This window comes from Marmota marmota, unplaced genomic scaffold (genome assembly GCF_001458135.2).
Source record: "Marmota marmota marmota unplaced genomic scaffold, marMar, whole genome shotgun sequence".
Classification (NCBI taxonomy): Eukaryota; Metazoa; Chordata; class Mammalia; order Rodentia; family Sciuridae; genus Marmota; species Marmota marmota.
This window is the reverse complement of record NW_026000052.1, coordinates 3,522,188-3,543,777: the sequence shown is the minus strand read 5'-3', so window position 1 is coordinate 3,543,777 and position 21,590 is coordinate 3,522,188. Positions and strand designations below refer to the sequence as shown.

General features: G+C 56.6%; 1 protein-coding gene across 19 annotated transcripts in view; it reads left to right on the top strand.

The window, feature by feature from the left end:
* The window catches only part of Adamts13 (ADAM metallopeptidase with thrombospondin type 1 motif 13), a 57,904-nt gene that overhangs the window by 9,845 nt on the left and 26,469 nt on the right, over window positions 1-21,590 (top strand). For 6 of the 19 annotated variants that reach the window (XM_048813387.1, XM_048813389.1, XM_015505710.2 and 3 more), the window contains 22 exons: window positions 769-909; window positions 1,459-1,624; window positions 2,609-2,713; window positions 3,393-3,544; window positions 3,633-3,696; window positions 6,114-6,291; window positions 6,795-6,943; window positions 7,269-7,389; window positions 7,886-7,966; window positions 8,867-9,048; window positions 10,235-10,370; window positions 10,449-10,578; window positions 11,117-11,302; window positions 12,222-12,411; window positions 13,000-13,120; window positions 14,678-14,807; window positions 14,888-15,067; window positions 17,856-18,060; window positions 18,801-19,053; window positions 19,495-19,641; window positions 19,951-20,127; window positions 21,107-21,291. In XM_048813387.1, coding sequence (XP_048669344.1) covers window positions 769-909; window positions 1,459-1,624; window positions 2,609-2,713; window positions 3,393-3,544; window positions 3,633-3,696; window positions 6,114-6,291; window positions 6,795-6,943; window positions 7,269-7,389; window positions 7,886-7,966; window positions 8,867-9,048; window positions 10,235-10,370; window positions 10,449-10,578; window positions 11,117-11,302; window positions 12,222-12,411; window positions 13,000-13,120; window positions 14,678-14,807; window positions 14,888-15,067; window positions 17,856-18,060; window positions 18,801-19,053; window positions 19,495-19,641; window positions 19,951-20,127; window positions 21,107-21,291 — 3,379 coding nt within the window. Of the gene's footprint in view, window positions 1-768; window positions 910-1,458; window positions 1,625-2,608; window positions 2,714-3,392; window positions 3,545-3,632; window positions 3,697-6,113; window positions 6,292-6,794; window positions 6,944-7,268; window positions 7,390-7,885; window positions 7,967-8,866; window positions 9,049-10,234; window positions 10,371-10,448; window positions 10,579-11,116; window positions 11,303-12,221; window positions 12,412-12,999; window positions 13,121-14,677; window positions 14,808-14,887; window positions 15,068-17,855; window positions 18,061-18,800; window positions 19,054-19,494; window positions 19,684-19,853; window positions 20,128-21,106; window positions 21,292-21,590 lie in introns of those variants that run through there. The other 13 variants (XM_015505713.2, XM_048813393.1, XR_007351305.1 and 10 more) reach the window with 12 other exon arrangements.

The following is a 21,590-nucleotide window of genomic DNA, read 5'->3' as shown; positions in this document are numbered from 1 at the left end:
ACCCAGTGCCTTCCACATGTGAGGCGAGCCCTCTACCACTAAGCTACAACCCCAGCCCACATTATACATTCTTGTGGGTAGGTCTTTGTTCCTATCTATTAGTGTTTACCTGGGTAGTAAGTTTCTTTTCTTTTTGATTTTTTTAAAAAAATATATGGAGAGCACTAAAAAAATAAAAAAACTAAAAAAAATATATATATGGAACTAATACCCGATTGTTGTAAAAAGTCCAATAGCACAGAGACATCTAAAGTGCTGTGGTTAGAAGCCAACTGCCTAGAAAGGGAAGGGACAGTCATGTCTTCTTGAACTTTTAGTTCTACTGTATATGCACACTATGCATTTCTACACACTGAACACTCATGCAGCCAGCCCCAAGGAAGGAAGCCTCATTGGCAGCTTCCAAGGCCCCCTGGCCCCCCCACCCCAATTCCCATCTGCTCCCTGCAGATCTGTAACACCGTGGATCAGCTTGCCTGCATGTGGTGATAGCCTTTTGATATCTATTAGCCAAAAAAGGTGCAAGACACCCTTCTGGGCCAGCATCTCCCCACTGCCCAGGCAGGCAACTGAGGCAGGGCAAGACTCATTCCGCCATGCCCAGCTATCAGGTGGCAGGACCAAAGGTCAACCCAGGTTCAAAAGCTCCCTAGGCTGGGAGGAGAGAGACGGCCTGGGGCTTACCTCAAGCCCCGAGGCCAGAAACTCCCCTGCTGTCCCCAATGCCATGTCAACGCCCCCTATTCCCACCGCCTGCTTGTCCCCCAGCTTTGGCCTTGACCATGATGGTGCACCAGGCAGTGAATGTGAGCCCAGTGGCCATGTGATGGCATCTGATGGTGTGGTGCCAGTGCATGGGGGCCTGGAGTGGTCCACGTGCAGCCGCCGGCAGCTGAAGCACCTGCTTAGGTACAGCCTCCTCACCCCCACACAAACTCCCCACCTCGAGGCTCCACCCTCCACCTGTCAGGGTTGAACTGCCCTGCCTATCAGACAGGCCTTATCCGCACAGTGAGCACCCCTACTTCCTGTCCTGGGACTGCTCCAGCCTTCCTGGCCCCTGCATTCATCCCTTCCTGCACCCACCCCTTCTACTCCTAAGCAGGCCCCACTCCCTCATTCTCTCCTGCTTCTCTGTACCCACTCATCCATCCCACCCCATTCCTGCACCCACTCCTCAGTGTGCCTTCTTCATCTGCCTCCATCTCCTCCCATCCTCCCCTCCCCCCAGCCTCCCCAACAGCCTGCATCTCCCCCTCCATCCACTGTGCTGGTCCATCTGTCACATTGCCCCCTCTTCCATCCTCCAAAGCACCTCCATCTGCTCCACACCCACCTCCACCTGGTGCCTGCCGGCCCAAGCCAACTGGCCACACCCCAGCCAAAGCCCCTGTTCCCACCTTCTCCATCTAGCCCCACCTGGTGTCCACCCTGGGGCTAAGCCAGGGCCTGTTACAGCAGCTTGGGACGGGTGCCCTGCGCATGGGACCCACCACAGTCACCATCTGGATCCAAGGACCACCTGCTGGATGCACAGCCAGGCCTCTACTATGGCGCAGATGAGCAGTGCCAGGTGGCCTTTGGCCCAGGGGCTTTTGCCTGCACCTTCACCAGGGAGGGCCTGGTGAGTCCAACTGGCCAGGGCCGGGCCCCTCCCAGCTCACCTCTGCCTGGTGGCATCACACAGGGACCATTCCACAGTCCCCTTGGTTTAATGCTGTCAGGTGCCTCTTGAAATCCTTAAAATTTTTTGAACAAAAGCCCCTACCCATGTGTTTGGATGGGCCCCCAAATTATGTAGCTGGTCCTGGCATTGCCCCAGACGGCCACCAAGGGCTTTCAACCTGCTGCTAAGCACAGAGGTCTTCTTGGAGGGAGTGGCCTTCTATCAGAAGCCTCTGCACATGTCCCAGACAGGGGGTGGGGAGATGAAGGGGATAGACACCCCCAAAGATGAACATCCTCCCCAGGCTGCCTAGGACACTCAGGGACCCCAGGCCCTTTTGCCCTGGTGAGCCCTTTTCTTCATAAAATAATTAAAAACTGTTTTTTTGTAGTTGTAGATGGACAGCATGCCTTTAGTTTATTTTTATGTGGCACTGAGGATTGAACCCTGTGCCTCACACATGTGAGGCAAGTGCTCTGCCACTGAGCTTCAGCCCCAGCCCTTATTTTTTTTAATATGTATATTTTTAGTGTAGATGGACGAATACCTTTATTTTGTTTGTTTATTTTTATGTGGTGTTGAGGATTGAACCCAGGGCCTCGCACATACTAGGCAAGTGCTCTATTGCTGAGCCACAACCTCAGCCCCATAAAATAATATTAAAAAATATGTTCTAGTATTTTTATGAAATGCATGAACTTTTGTTATTTTAAGTACAAATATATTAAAATTATTAAACCATTTATTTTTAATCTGATTTTAAAATAAATTAAAACATTTTTGTGGGCCTCAAGAGACATGGTTGGCCCGGCCAGGTTCCCTTGTCCTCCTAGGCCACCCACCAGTAGCCATGGAGCAGTACCGGTTGTGTCAGTGTGCCCTATGGTCTGGGAGGGACGATGATGGGGCAGTCCCTGAGCTGGCCACCTGACTCCCTGTTAGGACATGTGCCAGGCTCTCTCCTGCCACACAGACCCTGGGGACCAAGGTAGCTGCAGCCGCCGCCTCATTCCCCTGCTCGATGGGACAGAATGTGGTACAGAGAAGGTCAGAGCAAGGAGTGAAAGTTCCAGCTGTGTGTGTGTGTTGTGTGTGTGTGCTCGCAGGGCATCTCCTGGAGTAGGGGTAGGAGCTCATTAAGGGAGGGGGCAGGCAGAGAGCCTGGAGCTATCCCTGGTGGCCACCTTGTCACGTCAGGAGGTATGCCTCATGGGCACCATAGGTGTCACCTGTCTGTGACTCACCCCAGCCTTCTGTGGGCCTGGAAGGTGGGTGGGTTTCTAGGTTTGTGGGGTCAACACCCTAGAGGGAGGTTGCCCTGTGTCTGCTGAGGTGGTGGGTTCTATTGAGTCTGGAGCCTTGCCCTGGCCACATCTGTCTGGAATGTGGGGTTTACTGGGTCCCTGCTCCCAGGCATCATGCCACAGCCCACCTTCTCCTCCAGCTCTGGGCGTGGGCATCGCGTTTTACTCCACTGGACAGAGAAGGTTTGCCGGCTGATGGTGCAGCCTGCACTTTCTGCCCTGACGCCCTTTTATTGCCATGCCATCTCCCCCAGGGCTCCCCGAGCCACCTCACTGGGTGTCTAGACCCATCCTCTGTCCTTGGGCTGCTGGCCTGACCTGTCACTTTAGCATTTATTCCCAAGTAGTGTGAGGTGTGTGTGTGGTTCCTGGGGTCTGGGGCCCCCATGTAAGGGTGGAGAGGCAGCTGCCCTGTCTTGCAGTGGTGTTCCAAGGGTCACTGCCGCTCATTGGCAGAGCTGACCCCCGTGGCAGCAGTGCATGGACAGTGGTCCAGCTGGGGTCCCCGCAGCCCTTGCTCCCGCTCCTGTGGAGGAGGTGTGGTCACCAGGAGGCGGCGCTGCAGTAACCCCAGGTACTGTGAGGAGGGGTGCTCTTCCCTGCATTCCATTCCCTGCTTGGGGCAGTGGTCACTTCTCACCCTGTCTCTTGGGCACTTTCAGACCTGCCTTTGGAGGGCGTGCGTGTGTCGGGGCTGACCTCCAGGCCGAGATGTGCAACACCCAGGTAGGCCAGCTGGCTGGGGCCAGGAGGGCAGGGTGGGAGACGGCGGGCCTCGGGGAGCCAAAGGGCTGCCCTGGCTGACCTAGGCTCGCACCTCACTCTGGAGAGGGACACTGGGAGCACAGTGCGAGACACAGGACAGTCCTGCTAGTGACCAGCAGGGACTTGAACGGTCGCCCTCCCTCTGCAGAGCACACCCCTGCAGGAGGGCTGCCCCTAAGAATATGCCACCACCAGCATGAGGCCCTTCCATGTCTGTGTGGTGGTGAATTGCATCACACAGTCAGCAGTGCTACGGTGCATGACATGGCGTCCTGCACACTCGTGCCAGGGGCCACTCCCTCTGTCAAGTTCCAAGCATTTCCATCACTCAGAGCTCACTCTGCTCAGTGAGCGGCCTCTGGCCTCCTCCCTGCCTGGCAACCCCTGGTCTACTCTCTGCCTCTGCAGCTCCATCTGTTCTGGGTCCGGGCAGGGGCCACCAAAGCTGTGTGGTCTTTGGTGCCTGGCCTTCTCTGCTGAGCGCTTTTCAGGGCTCACCTGCGTCACAGCGCATGTCAGTGCTTCTTTCCCTTCTGAGGCTGGGTGGCATCCCCTAAGATGGAACACCTTTTGTTCACCGATGCCTACTGAAGGACACTGGGGTTGGTTCCACCTTCTGACTGCTGGGGGTCTTCCCCATATGAGTGAGCTTGCACACGTGCTTGTTGGAGTCTCTGTGGTCTGTTCTCTTGACTATATTTACCTGTCTTAGTCAATGTGTGCTTCTATAACAAATACCCAGACTGGGTAGTTTATGCAGAACAGAAGTTTATTTCTCATGGTCTTGGAGGCTGGGAGTCTTAAGATCAAGGCCCAGCTGTTTGGTGTCTGGTGAGAGCTGCCCTCTACATCTTACAGATGGTGCCTTGTTGCTGCATCCTCCAGAGGGAGTCACTGGGCCCTCACATGGCAGAAGGGAAGGAAGGGGAAAAGGGCCTACATGGTTCACCTGGTCCATTCACAGGGGTGCCACCCCATTCACAAGGCCAAGCCCTATGATCCTATCACCTCTTTAATACTGGTGCTTTGGGGATTCAGTTTCAAGATGAATTTTGGAGGGGACATGATCACCAAACCATAGCAATACTGTCATTTAGTTTTTTTTTTATTATTATTAACCATTTTACTACTTACATGTATTTCATGACGTCAGGGGATACCCATTAACATTTATTTATTTAATATTTTCAGTTGTATTTGCACACAATACCTTTATTTTATTTATTTATCTTTATATGGTGCTGAGGATTGATCCCAGTGCCTCACACATGCAAGGCAAGTGCTCTACCACTGAGCCATAACCCCAGCCCTGGCTGTCATTTAGTTTTCTATTGCTGTACCAAAACACCCGAGATAGAGGTTTCAGTCCACAGTCACTTGACCTTGTCTTTGGACCGGGGTCAAGGCAGACCATCATGGTGGGGAGCATGCAGCAGAGCAGAGCTGTGGCTTCATGGCACCAGGAAGTAAAGATAGCCAGAGGAAGGGGCTGGGTCTCAATATCTCCTTCTATGCCGTGCCCCACTGACCTAGGCGCTTCCCACCTCTCCTAGCACCACCTGGGCACCAAGCCTCCAGCCCCTGGCCTTTGGGGGAAACTCAACATTCAGACTAGCAAATACCTAAAAGGGAATCGTTGTGTGACTGTGTGATCTTCTAAAAGTGCCACAGTGCCCAGTCCCTTTTGCATCCCATCACTCAGAGACAGCAGTGTCTCAGTGAGGGCTCCAGTTGTCTCACACCCCCTCCAGCAGCACGTGCTCTGCTCTGTGTGTGTTTGCTCTTTTATTCTCGCCATCCTAGTTGGTGGGAATGGTAGCATGATTCTTTTCACATTGCTTAAAACCTACCTGCTGCTTTGGGTGGCCTGGGTTTGGGTTTGGCCCTGGCTTTGTGGTGACAGCTCCCTCCCCGCCTTCTCAGGCAGACACCCCAGGCCTCCCCAGGCCTCCCCAGGCTTTGAGAGGAGGGTCTCTGCAGGGCAGCTACCGGGAGGGCAGCACCTCAGTGTCTCTGCCCAGGGGGTCCACTCCAGTCCTTTTCTCTCCAGTGTAGAAGTGGCCAGGTTGCCTGCCTGGGCACTGGGGCTCGGTGCAGGGGCCTCTGTTCCTGAGCATTCAGTTTTTCTGGGATCTGCTCCTGATGCACCTGGTAGGCAAGGAACACCACAAGCCCTGTTTTCTCAGGCTAGGCCTTGGGAGTGGTCCCAAGAGCACTACTGTCCCCTGCCCTCTTCTTGTTGCTGCCCTATATCTCTTACAGATTCTCTAGAATTTTCTCATCAGCAGAGAGGCAGGTGCTCTGGTTGCCCCCACTCTTCAGAGAAGGGAGTCAAGGCACAATGGGGCTGGGTTGCCCCACGTCTTCCCCCCATGTAGGTGGTTGCTGGCTCCTGTGACCAGAGCCTATCCTCTGCCTCCTCTGACCAGGCCTGCGAGAAGACTCAGCTGGAGTTCATGTCGGAGCAGTGTGCCCAGACAGATGGCCAGCCGCTGTACCTCTCTCCAGGCATACCCTCCTTCTACCACTGGGGTGCCGCAGCACAGTACAGTCAAGGTGGGCTGTGGAGCACAGGGGTGCTAGGCCTGGAGACCCCCTATCAGGTAGCAGAGTTGACCATAATCACACTGCTGGTTGGAGCAGGATCCAGGGTGAGCCTCTGGCATGCTGCAGACCAGGGATTCCATTGTGGCCTAGCCTGGCCTCGCCAGCAGATGAGCAGTGACGTCTCATCTCCAAGTCTTGGTTATCCTATCTGTAAAATGGAGACCATAGCAGCATCTCCCTCTGTGGACAGATTCAGGGAGGTCATGCAGGGAAATGCCAAGCGTGCTCTGGGTTTATAATTCAGAAACAGCAGTAATCAGATGATGATCATCGTTGCTTCAGAAGACGGGACAGAGACAGGATAGAAACCTGGAGCCCAGATGTGAGGATGTAGCTAGACAGGGCTGGCAGGTGGGAGCCTGCAGCATGGTCCCCATGGGGCTTCCTGGCCTAGCTCACTGCCCTCCCTCCCACCTCTTTCATCAGGGTTTCTTGTCACTCTGTCCTCCCAGGGGATGCTCTGTGCAGACACATGTGCCGGGCCATTGGCAAGAGCTTCATTGTGAGGCGTGGAGACCGTTTCCTGGATGGGACTCGGTGTGTGCCGAGCGGCCCTCGGGAGGACGGGGCCCTGAGCCTGTGTGTGTCTGGCAGCTGCAGGGTGGGTGTGTGTGGACAGCTCAAGTGCCCTGTGTCCCCTGTGGCCTACGGCCTACCTCTGCCTTTGGGAGGACTCCAGGGGCAGCCTGTGGGTGCTGGCTGCAGTGGAGCTGCCTTGTGGTCTGTAGGGGAGGGGTGCTGGAGATAGGGGGCTTGGGGTCAGCCTGGGCAGGGCCATGCCGGGGCTTTGAGCCAGTTGCTTGACCCTCTAAGCCCTGTTCCTGTGTTGACTTGAGGGTTGTATGAGTCCCCGGTCCTGGAGCCACAGGGCTGTCTGGGAGAACAGCACCTCCCATGACACCCCCCTTCCGCTGGTCCCTTTACAGACATTTGGCTGCGATGGCAGGATGGACTCCCGGCTGGTGTGGGATGCATGTCATGTGTGTGGAGGGGACAATAGCACGTGCAGCCCACAAAAGGGCTCCTTCACGGCTGGTAGAGCTCAAGGTAGGGCCGCCTCAGGGAGGGTTGCTCAGCCCCCAGCCTCCCCAGGTCCCAGCTTGCCTCCCCCACTTTGCCATTCTCCCATGGTGATGATATGGCCACCGGGATTGCTGCGCCTTAGTAACAGTGGCTCATGAGCTGTGATGTGGAGAAATAGGTCATTGTGCAGCCTGTGGTGGGCCAGCCTTTTCCTCCCACTCAGGAAACACCATCAAGGCGAGGGAATAGGAGGGGTGTTAGTGTTGAGTGGTCCCTGGAGGACTTGAGCCCTGCCTCCCCTGGTGTGTCCCCCAGGGCTGGAGGACCTAGGATCCTGCACCCGGCTGGGGCAGCACCAGCCCTCCAGCCTGGTGTTCATGGCCCTGAGGACGTGAGGAGGCCTTACTGCCTCTGGAAGCAGCCTGGGGCATTGTTAGAATTTCTCAGTCTGGCTGTGGAGGCTCCTGTAGTAAGGTAGGTGACACGAGGCCCACACAGACCTTGCTCTGCTTCTCTCTAGAGTATGCCACCTTCCTGACGGTCACACCCAACATGACCAACGTGCACATAGTCAACCACAGGCCACTCTTCACGCACCTGGGTGAGTCGAGAGAGGAGGCCCACTGCATTTGAACAGTCATCTCAGTCCCAAGGCCCTCACTTCTGACACCAGTCTCAGGTGCAGGGGTTCCCTAAGCCACTGGGGTTTGCTAGTTCACTGGGAGGGCTCCCAGAACTCCCTGAGTTCCCAGCCACAGCTGCTCTCACTCTGGGGAAGGGGCTTCATTTCACAGGTGTGATTGTTCAGTGAATGAGTGACGGCTGTCCTGGATGATGAACCTCCAGGGGACCCAAAGCCCCTCCCTAATCATTTGGCTGCTCTTTCTGTGCAGCCAGCCCTGGCTTATGCCTGCCAGGTGTGTCAGCCCCACCCTGAGCTCTGGCAAGGCCAGCCCATGCCAGAAACAGACATCTTCTCTCCAGGTCAGGGCAAAGGCCAGCTCTGGGCAAGGCCACCTGTGTACTCTTCAGGGCTATGGTGGGCCTTTGTTTTCTGAGTGTGCCTCCTCCTGACCTTTGAGCCCTTGAAAGGGGGTGCTTGTCTTGGGGTCCTTGAGCTCCGAACCATGTGTGTTCTGTTCATGGGGGCACCTGGTGGGGCAGAGGTTGAGGCCCTAACCAGCTTCTGGGACGAGGTGCAGAGCCAGTGCTGTGGGGCAGCCTTAAGCAGGATGCATGTGCCCATGGCAGAGGGGTGCACACCGAGAGTCTCACCCGACTAGACACCAAGAGGACCAGCTCCTTAGGCGAGGGTGGTGAACAGGGCCATGGAGATTGCGTCCTGTTGGCAGAACGCCCCTCCTGCCCACTTGCCCTGCTGTCACCTCCACCCTTCCCTAGCCCAGATCCCCCACTGTGCAGGGAGGCATCCTCTTGGTGAGCAGCTCCACCTGTGAGGGGCGGCACCTGCTCTGCAGTGCCAACCACCTTCTGTTCACAGCCATGAGGATCCGAGGGCGCTACATCGTGGCTGGGAATGGCAGCATCTCCCCCAGCACCACCTACCCCTCCCTACTGGAGGACAGCCGTGTGGAGTACAGAGTAACCCTCACAGAGGACCAGCTGCCCTACCTGGAGGAAATCCGCATCTGGGGACCAGCCCAGGAGGACATGGAGATTCAGGTCCCCAGGAGGGCTGAGGGAGGCCAGTGGGGCTTCTCTCAGTGGCTCCAGCTGGGTTCATTTCTCCATCTGTTCCCTCTCACTCAGTGGCCCCTCGGGGGCCTACCAGGGGGTGGGCCCTGTGGTGGGCCAAATGCAAGCACAACAGCCCCAGGCTTAGCGTCTCAGACAACTCGAGTTGCCTGTGCCTGGTGCCCAGGGAGGGCCTGGAGCTCTGGGAGTGGTGAGAGGGCTCTGCAGGGAGCATATGAAGTGAAGGGCTAGCTTTCCACTCCTCCTGGGGTGTGGGCAGCGGAGTGGTCCTTGGTGTGGAGGGAGCACAGGGGCATTGCATCCTACTAGTTCTTTGGTGTCGACTGGAGTTAGTGTAGTGGAACCCACCCTGGAGGGTTTCAGAGAGGGGCAGAGTCTCAGCAGCTCCTTCTGGGGAGTCAGCAGGGTTCCCTCAGGGCCCAGGCCAGAGCAGGTCCCCATGACCTTTCCTGCCTCCCCACATGGCTCAGCTTGCCTACCTTCCCTTGCCTAGGAGCGCTGACCCCATCATTGGCTACAGGCAGTTCTGCCAGCAGCCTGGGCCCCCCTCCAGGTGCAACAGGTCAGGACTTACTCAGGTAGGCTGTGATAGGCAGCCAAACAGGGCAGATACTGCATGTCACCTCCCACTGTGTGACCTCCTCTGGGCCCTGGATTCCTGCCTGGCCCCTTTCTTGGGCACAGCCACTTCCTGAAGTGCAAACAGCCCAGGAACCCTGCTGAAGCCTTTCCCAGCTCTGAGGGTCAAGCTAGGCCACTGGGCAGCCACAAAGCCCCTGGGACCCTGGCCCTTCCTGCTGGCCATGGGCCTCAGCTCTCACTCTGGAGGCACATGCTGGTCTGGTCTGTGTGACCCTTGCCTGGGCCCTCTGCTGAAGTGCCCCTTGCCTTGCTGTGGCTCCTGAGTAACACTGCAGTCTGCCCCCGTCAGCTTGGGACTCCCCGCTCCATGTTCCCGTAACTCCCTGCCCCAGTCCTCCTAGTTCCCTTGGTAAATAACCCCCACCCCCAAAGCTACCTGAAGCTCCTATCTGCTGTGCTGTCCTGCCTGGGGCTGGGGGACTGGAGTGTGGAGAGGCTTTCCCAGTCAGGTGACCATGATGGTGACTCCGGAGCCCACTGGACAGTCCCTGGGCTCCCCTCTCTGACACAGGTGTATCGGCGGCACAGCGAGGAGCACGGCCAGCTCACCCGCCCCAACGTCACTTTCACCTACTTCCAGCCTAGGCAGCAAGCAGCCTGGGCGTGGGCCCCCATGCGCGGGCCCTGCTCGGTGAGCTGTGGGGCAGGTGAGGCCCAGGCTGGGGCTCGCCTCTGCCTTGCTGTCCCTACGTGGAGGTGGTCGAGCCCTTGCTCTGCTTTTGCAGGACTGCGCTGGGTGTCCTATGGCTGCCTGGACCAGGCCCGGGGGCAGTGGGTGGAGACTGCCCAGTGCCAAGAAAGCCCCCAGCCTCCCTCATGGCCAGAGTCCTGCAACCCTGCACCGTGCCCCCCATAGTAAGTGCTGTGCTGGGCCATCCTCCTGGCTGCTGGGGCCCAGGTGGCCTGGGCTGGGCAGCTTCTATGCCTGTTCTTGTGTAGTACTGATGTCAGCCCTGTGGGGCAGATTCTGTTGGTGACTCCTATTTGCAGATGGGGACACTGAGACTCGGGACAGATAGGGAGGTAGTGTCAGCCTTGTCTGAGTCTGCTATGAGCTGAGATGCTCATTGTAAGGTGGTGGGGACCTGGGAGAATGGTGGGTGGCTCAGGGGTGCTGGTGGAGCAGTGCTCCTCCTGGCCCAGCAGGAGCATTTGGCTGCAATATACTGTTAGGAATGAGGCCACCATTGCTAGGTGGAGCACTGGGGCAGCTGCCTGCCTGCACCACTGTGCATCTGTCCTCTAGCTTGGTGTGCAGGGCAACCCTGCAGACCTGGCCTCTGGAGGACAGCTCAGGACATCTGGAGTTAGAGGGAGAAGCATGTTGGCCAGGGCCTGCTGCTCTTCCCCGTTGCCCCCTGATCCAGCCTGGACACTTCCTCCTGCTCCTCAGCTGGCTGGCTGGAGACTTCGGCCCATGCAGTGCCTCCTGTGGGGGAGGCCTCCGTGAGCGGCTGGTACGCTGTGTGGAGGCACAGGGGGGCCTCCTGAGGACGTTGTCCCCGGCCCAGTGCAGAGCGGTGGCCCAGCAGCCAGCAGTGGAGGTGGAAACCTGCAACTCCCAGCCCTGCCCAGCCAGGCAAGCATGCAGTGGGAGGGCCTCCACAGGGTTCATCCATGTGTGGAGCCCACCCTCCCAAGTTCCCTCTTCCCGAGGCCTTTGGTTAGGCCCCATCCTGGTAATGCCTGGTGACAGGTGGTGACACCTGGTGCCTAAGCATGCCCCTTCAGAGTTCCCCTGGCCCTGGAGCCCCTGGCCACTAACTTCACTGGCTGAACTTTCAGCCCCTGCTGTGGAGTAGCCGAGGCCCTGCTTGTGGAGGGGCAGTGAGGCGGGTGGACCCTAAGTGAGAAGCCGAGGACATCACCTTTTCCTCACTATTGTCTCGCCCACACAGCCTGCACTGCCTCTTTTCCCACTGGGCAGCCGGGATGAGTCCCCTCCCTCTCTGGACCCTTGTCTCCTCTGTCCAGTGCTGGCCCGCCCACGGCTCTGGCTCTTTCCCCTTGTGCTTGGCAGAGTGTAGTCAGCCACTGCTCTTGCTCAGCCAGCCCTGATCCAGCCTCAGCATCCTTCTGACCATAGCACCTGGGCAGCTCTGCCCAGGCATGCAGCTGAAACCCACTTGTCCCCCAAACCTGGTGCTGTGACCCCATTTGGTACCCATTTTTCAGCCCCTGCAGTGGGGCATGGAGCATCTCACTGTTGGGTAGCTCCTGGAGGGCAGGAGGGGTGGCTCTGTCTCCCCACACCTGGTACCAGGTGGGGTGCCTGGTCACCATGTAGGAGGTCTTCTTCGGGGAAACTCGGAAGTGCCTTGAAGGTCACTTGGTCTGGAGCTGCAGGGAATGACTTCTGAACTTTGCTTCTTTGTGGGGCATATTCTAGGTTCTTGATGTTGTGGGGGGTAGCTTTACTGCTTTCCTGCCCTCAAGCTGGACCATGCCTATAGTGAGGTGGCAGAGCAGGGCCTGATGAGGGTCTCATGCTGTCTCAGGTGGAAGGTATCAGACACTGGCCCCTGCACAGTGGCCTGTGGAACAAGTGTGGCCTTTTGGAATATAACACCTGTGCAGGGGTCAGATGGCCTGCAGGCACCAGCAACTACAGGGCCCTGCTGCACGGATGAGAGGTCACCTGCTCTCAAGCCCTGTACCAGGATGGCATGTCCTCCAGGCTGGAGTCAGGTAAGTGACCAAGGCAGGAGGTGGCTGAGGCTTCTGGTTCTTACCTGGCTAGGAGAAGAGCAATGAGTGCTGGTCAGCAGTGCTTTGCAGGCCACGGCAAGAGCACCATCCCTCTGCTGGGTGCTGTGAGGGCTACCCTGTCCAGAGGACAGACTCGGAGCGCCCCGGAAGGGGCAAGCCAGGCTTGGAGGATAGAGACCTGTTGGGAGCATCCAAGGAGGGTTGGACTTGGCTGCTGCCCCACCTGGCATCCAGGGGGTCTGGGCTTAGTGGCCTTGCTCTCAGAAACTGACCAGACCAGCCCCTCCCAGCTGGGGGTTGCAGGCCAGGCATGCCTACAGACCCCACTGCTAATCCCCAGCTCATAGCCCCACCCAGTGAACACCTCCACGATGGGACACAAAGGCTGAAGTGGGGTACACAGAGTACTATAGGGGATGAGAGGCAGCAGGGGGAGCCCCATGTGTGCAGCCACTTCCTGCTCTCCCTGCTCTCTTCTCAGGAGGTCAGGATGGGGGCCAGGGAGCTGGGCACCCAGGGTGGAGGTGGGAATGCCAGATCCACTCACCAGATGCTCTCGTCCTGCAGCCGGACACCACGTCTCTTGGGGAAGAGGCCCCCTTGCCACTGGGCAGTGCCAGGCTGGAGGCTCAGGCCGCACACACGTGGACTCCCCTGACAGGGCCATGCTCTGTCTCCTGTGGGCGAGGTGAGGCCCCAGAGCGTGCCTGAGGACCAGCACTGGTCACAAGCTCTCTTCCCTTCCTGCGTTGTAGTGCCAAGGAGCAGGCTCACAGGAGACCTGAGCCAAGTGCCTGCTGCCTGCTCTACCTGTGTTCCCTGAGTGGCTGAAAAACAGGGAGGTTGATAGCACCCAGCAAGGTTGGCACCGAGAGCCTGTCTCTCAGTTCCGCAGAGCTGCGAGAGGTGGGCCCAAAGTGACCAAAGCAGAGAAGCAAAGTTACTCTTAAGAAACACAATGTTGTTTTGTTTTTCCAATTTTTTATTGTAAACTGCTCCCTGTCATAAAACCATTTTGTAGTATCTGGTTCAGGGCATTAATGAGTGCACACTGCCCTGCGCCAGGGTCACTGTCCTCCTCTAGGGCCTCTCCATCAGTACTGCCCTCCCCGCCCAACACCAGCTCCCCCCTGCTGCCTGCAGTCTCCCAACTGTCTCTGTGGTTTCACTCCTCTGGGGACCCCAGATCTGTGTGGTCCCACAGGGTTCGTCCTTTGTAACTGGCCTCATTGACTTAGCATAATGTCCCCAAGTTTCTTCCATGTGGTAGCAGGTGTCACACTCTCTTCTTTTTTAAGTCTAAAAAGTTTTCTGTGTAGACGTGAGGACGGCCCCTGGCTTGTCTCCAAGTTAGCTTCAGCAAGTGCTGCTGCGCCGAGCGTGGGGTGCTGAGGCTCGGCCTTCGGTATTTCAGTGACACCCAGAGTGGAACTGCTAGGTCACAGGGGCATTCTAGGTTTAATTTTTGGAGGAAGCACTGTACTGTTTTCCACAGCGGAACCCTGCATTCCCACTGACTGAGCACATGGGTTCAGTTTCTCCATATGCTCATCAATATGATCTTCTGGTTTTAAAAGAATTTAATTTCTACCCTAATGGCTGTGGGAAGAAGCCAGTCACAGTGGTGCACATCCGTAATCTTGGTGACTCAGGAGGCTGAGGCAGGAGGATGGAAGCCAGCCTCAGCAACTTACTGAGACCCTGTCTTAAAATAAAAATAAAAAGGGCTAGGGATGAGACTCAGTAGTTAAGCGCCCCTGGGTTCAATGCCTGGTGCCAATAAATAAATGGATGGATAGATAGATGATAGATAGATAGATGTGATATGCAGTGTTTCTATACACAAGTCCTAACCACACACTCAGTCCAACATCAGTGTGCTTAGAGCTGAGGCCAGCAAGCAACTGCTTTTGGGGATCCCAAAGAAGTGATGGCCTTGATAGTTCACTGACAGTGAGCACCATGGGAGGTGCCCTGACCTGGCACTAACCCTGCCTCTTGGTGAACAGCAGCCACTCCCACTTACTGTGCACCAGGCACTTCACGGCTGTCCTTCCACATCTTTATAAATGTCTCTGCAAGGTAGATGCCATTATATTATATGAACATGAGGCTCAGAGAGATAAAGTCATTTGTCCAAGTCACACAGATGGTAAGTGGGCCTCATCTACTAGAGCTGCCCTGTGATCCAGGTCCTTGCTGAACCTGCCTCTCAGGGTGAGGGGGACCCTGCTTCCTGCTGCAGGCCTGATGGAGCTGCGTTTCCTGTGCATGGACTCTGCCCTGGGGACACCTGTCCAGGAAGAGCTGTGTGGTGTGGCTGACAAGCCTGGGAGCCGGCAGGAAGTCTGTCGGGCTGGCCCGTGCCCCGCTCGGTGAGTTGGGGAGGGGAGCTGCAGGGAAGGCATCTGACTTGGGAGTAGTCTCCTATGGAGTGCCGGCTTTCCTCCTGCAGGTGGGAGGCCCGAGCCTTGGCACCATGCCCAGTGACCTGTGGAGGGGGTCAGGTGCCCCTGGCTGTGCGCTGCATAAGGTTGGACCACGGCCGCCCTGTCCCTTTGCCCCACTCCAAGTGCTGGCCAGTGCCCCGACCTGGCCCCTTTGAGGACTGCAGCCCAGAACCCTGTCCAGCCAGGTGAGCCTGCCTCTTCCCAGAAGACTGGAAGCTCTTGGTGCCCTCCCAAGGCTGTGGGGGGATCTGAGGCCATCCTGCATGGACAGTGCGTTGCTCAGGACCCAGATGCTGTGGGAGCACTCTGCTTTTCTAGTTAGAACCTGCTCTCTCTTCTCTCTCTCTTTTTTTTTTTAAATATTTTTATTTGTGGTGCTGGGGATTGAACCCAGTGTCTCACGTGTGCTAGGCAAGCGCTCTACTACTGAGCCACACCCCAGCCCCGGCTAGCACCTGCTCTTTACTGAGCTCTTACTGTGCCCATGTGCTATTCTGGAGCCAGGGACACAGCAGTGAACAAGCAGATGAGTTTCCCTGCCCTCCTGGATCTGACATAGGACAAGGAGTGATGGACAGTGAGACCTACAGTCTGATTGGCAGCATTGGGTGTGACACGGCAACATGGAGGGAAGGAAGGTGGCAGGGCTGGTGGGCAGGCTCAGGGTGGATTGGTGCTGGGACATGTGTTAGAGTGGACACCTTTGCCCTGTGGGGACCCCACGTCCTCATGGACACAGCTGTTGTTCACCCTCAGCTTCCCCTTCTGTGAAGAGGGTTGATTTGAATGCTCTGTCCTTGGTGCTGAGCTTTTTGGTGGGGACCTCGGTGCAGAGAACCTTATCCCCAGTAGGGAGAAAATCTCTACAGGTCCTCCCAGCCTCCTGTCTCTAGCCAGTCTGGAGGGATGAGGGGGACACCTTGAGTTCCTGGCCATAGGGAGCTTTGGCTCCCTTATTCAGTGTGTCGCAGGTGGCACCACCAGCTAGTGGCTTGCAGCGTGAGCTTTTTTTTTCACGTGCAGGATGGGGGTGGGGGTGGGGGGTTATGCAGAGGGTCCATGGGAGATAATGACAAGGAGATACTGCCTGACAGCCAGTGCCAGGGACTGCCTGGCCTAGAGTCTTGAGCCCTGTCTACCCAGGTGAGGGGACAGGACAGACTAGGACGTGTCTGTTGGGCTTCTGGTGTGTGCAGACACCAGGCAGGCACCCTGGGGATTCCAGGGCAGCACAGTGGCACATGGACAGTCCTGAGGAAACAGGGCTGCCTGGCCGGCTGTGCTGGAGGTGGAGGTGTGGTTCAAGTGCAGAGAGGCAGGTGGTCGTCCTGTGTTCAGCTGTGGGAAGGTCCTGGGGGTGGTGTTTGCAGGACCCTGAGGGTGTGACACCATCCATGGATGGGGAGGCCCAGATGGGACCACAACGCCACCACTGTAGATGTTTTCCCCACATGGCACATCCCTTAGCCTGAATTCTTATGTGGTAGAGTCTATGTCTGGGCTTTCTGCCAGGTTTGGTTTGATTTTTCCTAGCTTTTCCCTAAACCATATCACATTGTTTTATGTTTTGTAGCTTTAAATTCCATTTAGAAGGAGGGTACAGTGGCACATGCCTATAATCTCAGTGACTCAGGAGGCTGAGGCAAGAGAATTGCAAGTCCAAGGCCAGCCTCAGCAACATAGTGAGACCCCATCACAAAATAAAAAAGATGTGGGGTATAACTCAGTGGTGGAATGCTTGCCTAGCATGCACCAGTCCTGGCTTCAATCCCCTACCTGCCAGGGAAAAAAGACAAAACCAGAATCTATGTAGCACCCACGGTGCAAGTGTCTTGCTTTCTTTGCTCATGCTGAAGTCCCATTTTATTTTTTTACATCACATTTAGAAATGGTATGGGGTTTTGATGGGAATTACGTGCACACACAAGCTCTGGCTTCCGTGGAATGTTGCTGTAGCCAGTCTGGCCTCCTCACTGTTCCAGAGTGTTCCAGGGCTCCTCCTGACTCCTAGCTCTTCTCTGACTCCTAGTTCTTCTCTGGATCTGTGGGGTCCTGGCTGCCCGGGCTCTGCTGACAGCAGGGGTATTCTCCCAGACATATCCAGACGGCTCGCCCAGACACCCACACTGTGCCCTGTTGCTCCTCAGCAACCCACCATCTAGCGCTTGTGCTCTGCTCACAGTTCTGCTCATGGTCTCCCTTCCAGGGCAGGGGCATCTCAGCTGCACAGTTCTGCCCCCCAGGTTATCCTGACAATTTTTGGGATATTTTAGTGGTCACAGTTGGGGAGGGGGATTTGCTACTATCTCTGTGGGCAGAGGGAGGAGCAAAGTTACCTGTTCTGCCATGCACAGGACTGTCCTCCAGACAAGGTCACATAGCCCCAGTGCCAGTGGTGCTAAGGTGAAGATTGTACACCCAAGAGGTGTGTCTCAGTGTGGCTTGTGCCATCACCCTGTGTCTGATCCCACATAAGGCAGAGTGACAGGTCATGAGGGCAGTCGTGTGTAGCATTTAGGACCCCAGGCCCCAGTACAGGCATCCTGGGTTCACGTTCCAGTTCTGAAAAATGCGGCCGTTCTTACTTGTTGAGTGGTTCTAATTAACACAGCAGGATGGTGTGGATCTCTGACACCTCATCTCTCCTCACAGGAGGTGGCACATTGAGATCTGTTTTCCATTATCCTGGGCATCACTTCCTCTGCTGGCACTTGGCCAGCCAGCAGCTCTGTGGGTTTGGGGTATTATGTGATAAAGGGGACAAGAGGGCTCTTTTCTCAGAGCCCTTCAGAACCTTTCCTGCTCCAGGGAGTCCTGCTTCTACTATGCAGAAGACTTAGCAGCTGCACTGCCCTCACTTGGCCCTGGAATCTGTGCAAGAGAATGTCCTAAGACACAGAGGTGGAGCAGAGCCCCTATAGGCAGTGCCATCTTTTCAGGAGCCAGCTCTCTCTGGGTTTTCTCTTCCTGTAGGTGGAAGGTCACATCCCTTGGTCCATGCTCAGCCAGTTGTGGTCTTGGCACTGCTGTCCGCACAGTGGCCTGCATGCAACTTGAAGGAGGCCAGGACACTGAGGTGGATGAGGTATCCTGTGCAGCTCTGGTGCGGCCACAAGCCAGTGTCCCCTGCCTCCTCACTGACTGTACCTACCTGTGGCACGTTGGCACCTGGACAGAGGTCAGGGCTGCAGCCCATCAGACTTCCCAGTGGGACTGGGGTGGCATCAGCTGTGAGTCCTCACACACAAGGAGCCCTGCAGGCACTGATTCACTGTGGCCTCCTAAAGGAGGAGGGGGATCTCCTGGGGAAGGGGCTCCTAGAGACAGAAGGCACCACAGGCCCAATCGTGAGGCAGCTGGGCCTTCGGAGGCCAAGAGTGGAGACACTGGGGCACAAGGGCAGATAGTTCAGTCCTACGGAGAGCCACGGCCACCCTGTGCCAAGCACCAGAAAGACAAAGGCAAAGAGGACTCAGAATGCCCAGGAGGGCCTGGTTCAGTGGGGGTACAGGGGTGTACAGGGGTAGAACAGATGAGACGATCCACAGCCCCAGAGGCCTCCTCCAGGGCCACTTCCCACCTTGATCAGCAGGATCCTGGGCATCTGGGCTGGGCAGAGGTGAGGGCCAGAGTTGGGCAGGGTCTGATGGAATGTGGAGGAGGACACCCCAAGGGTGTCCTCATGGACTCATAGACTTTGGGGGGTAAAGGCTGTGAGGGTGATGGGGTGAGATGGGTTTGAATCCTAATTCTTGCTACATACATGACTCACTCCAGGGCCCTCACTGGACCTCAGTCTCCCAACACATAGCATGGAGATACTTGTCACTCCCAGGTTGTGCGAGGACAATATCAGATACATCTGGCTGTGGCACTGCTGTCCTCATGGCCAGCGTGACTCCTGCCTCCTCTTTGCAGTGCTCTGTCTCCTGTGGGGATGGCATCCAGCGCCGGCATGCCACCTGCCATGGAGCCCAGGCACCTGTGCCAGCCAGCTTCTGCCAGCACTCACCCAGGCCAGCAGCAGTGCGCAGCTGCCAAGCTGGGCCCTGTGAGGAGCAGGGGACCTTCCGCTCAGTGCCCCACAAAGAAGCCACTGACCCCAGCCAGACCACAGCTGCTGTTGCTGGTGCTTCTCTGGAGTGGCCCCAGGAAAGCCTGGTGGAGTCCAGTTAGGTTCCTTCCTCCTTTCTCTGTGGGAGGCTGGCTGCAGGGTGGGCAAAGCCACCTCTACCTGGGAAAGCCAAGACAAGCCCTCTGTCCTCTGGACCATATACTACTGGGCTCAGGGTAGACTCCCTTCCTGCTTGGCCAAGGGAAACCACACTTTTATTCATAACTGTCACCATCTAGTGACTTGCTGGGTGCAGCCTAGAGCCCAGGTCCCTGTGATACAACGCCAGTGCCCTGCACTGCCTCCTTCTCCCTGGAGCAGCTGGAAGCGGCTCTGCCTTAGATCACAATACTCTGATCCATGCAGTCCCATTCCTGACTTGAGGTGACTTCTTGCTGGGCCACCCTGTCCTGGCTCCTTGCACAGCAGGGAGAGCTGGGCCCTGTGCTGCTGGGACCCCCAGTGGCTATGCTCACCATGCTCCTCCTCCCTCTGTAGGTGCCTGTGGCAGGCAGCACCTGGAGCCCACAGGAACCATTGACATGCGAGGCCCAGGGCAGGCGGACTGTGTGGTAGCCATCGGGCGGCCCCTGGGTGAGGTGGTAATACTCCAAGTCCTTGAGAGCACCCTCAACTGCAGTGCAGGTACATCTGGGTTGTGTGGGCAATTGCTGCCAGTTACAGGCCTGCCAGGGGCCGGCATGACTCTAGCGCTCTTGCTGTTGGTGGGGTGCTCCACCTGCATGCCTGCTTTTCATGCTCAGGGTCATCTAATGACCGCGGGGTGAGTACTCATTTTGCAGAGGAGGAGCCTGAGGCTAGGAGAGATTGAATAACATGCCCCACTTGTCACACAGTAAGAAAGTGGTGGCTTGAACTCAACTCAGCCCACCAGGAGCACAGCGGCCGACCTGGAGTAGGAGTGCTGGGCCCTCACTGCCTGCTACTTTCCAGGAGAGAAGTTGCTGCTTTGGGGCCGGTTCATGTGGAAGAAGTTGTGTGGGAAGCTGTCTGGCCTGACTTTCAGCTCCAGGACCAACATTCTGGTGGCTAAGCTGCACCTTGTGTGGCCCGGAAGTGGAGTGCTGCTGGGGTACAGGAGCCAGCCTGCCCCTGGAACTTTCTACAGAGGTATAGCAAGGTGCTACCTCCTCAGAGGGCGACTGGGCCTGTGCTGCTGGCCAGGAATGGGGCTAGTTCCAGTGGGGCAGTGAGCAAGATGGGGAGCCAGCCACGAAGGAACCCGGGTATTCAGTGTTGCTCTGCATGTGCACAGTGTGGGTTCCGGAGGGGGCTGCAGCCCTTTTTCTCTGGGCCATGCAGCTGGACGGGGAGACATGGGACTTGGTCCACATCCTTGCCCAGTTCCTCAGGCCATTGCCCTTGCCTTTCACTGGACATTCAGCTTCTTCAAGGTCCTTTTGTGAGCTGCTTTCCCTCAGTCCTCTTCTCATACACCTGCTTGTGCAAAAATGCACACTACCACACACCTCTCAGACAGAGGATGGCATCGCAGGGACTCCTGCCTTACCCGTGGTCCTACTGCAATGGTCTGCTAATGACCTTGGTTGCCTCAGGGACTTGCTGTCTTCCAGCAGCCCAAGGTGGCTCCAGAGATTGCTGGTCCCCCCATTGAATGTGAAAGTGTTGTGGGGAGTTCAAGTCCCTCCCTGCCCCTCAGCAGTGAGCTTGCTTGGGTCAAGGTCTCACTGCTCACTTCCTGCCCTCCCCCCTACATAAGCATCTGAGCCTTAGGGAGGCTCCAGAGGGGCAGCAGTTGGGGCACAAGTGGCTGCCATATTGGGCCCTCTTTTGTGCCAGTTTCACTGGTGAGTACTTGTGTAGCATAAGTGCATCAAGCCCTCCTGACAAATGCCTTCCACTGTAAAGGAGGGATGGAAGCTGGGAGCATTGAAAGCATTTGCTAAAGTCGCTCAGCTAGGATTGGTGGAGGGGGTTCCATGGGGGCTTTTCCTGGGAGCCTGACCTTAAGCCAGTGCTGCAAATCCCTTCACTGCTCCCAACTGTGACCTGCCCGACATCAGCAGCCTGTCTGGCTCCTGAGTCCCTGAGACCCACACTTGGTCTACCCACCTGCTCTCCCCTGCAGAATGTGACTTACAGCTCTTTGGACCCCAGGGTGAAATCGTGAGCCCCCTACTGAGTTCAGAGATGATGGGTGTAGGGGGCTGCCGGGTCTTCATCAGTGTGGCTCCACAGGCCCGGATTGCTATCCATGCTCTGGTCACCCACATGGACCCTAGAACTAAGGGAACCAACGCCAGCTATGTCTCAGTGAGTCCATGTGGGAATTTGCTGATTCTGGACAGCTGTCCTTTGGGTTGAGGATGGGGTTGCTGAGCTTAGGGGACCCCTTTCATTTACTTCAGATCAAAACCTCAGAATCATTAGTGAAAGAATGGGAGGAATTTCTTCCATTTATTCACCAAGAAATGTTTATTGCACTACCTGCAAAAGGGAAGTAGGAAGGATCCCTTCTGTGTAGACAGCCAGTTACCCTGGAGTGGAAGCATGGGTTCCCGTTTCCCAGCCTGATGTAATTTGCCAGGAGAGCACGGGGGGGGGGGGGGGGG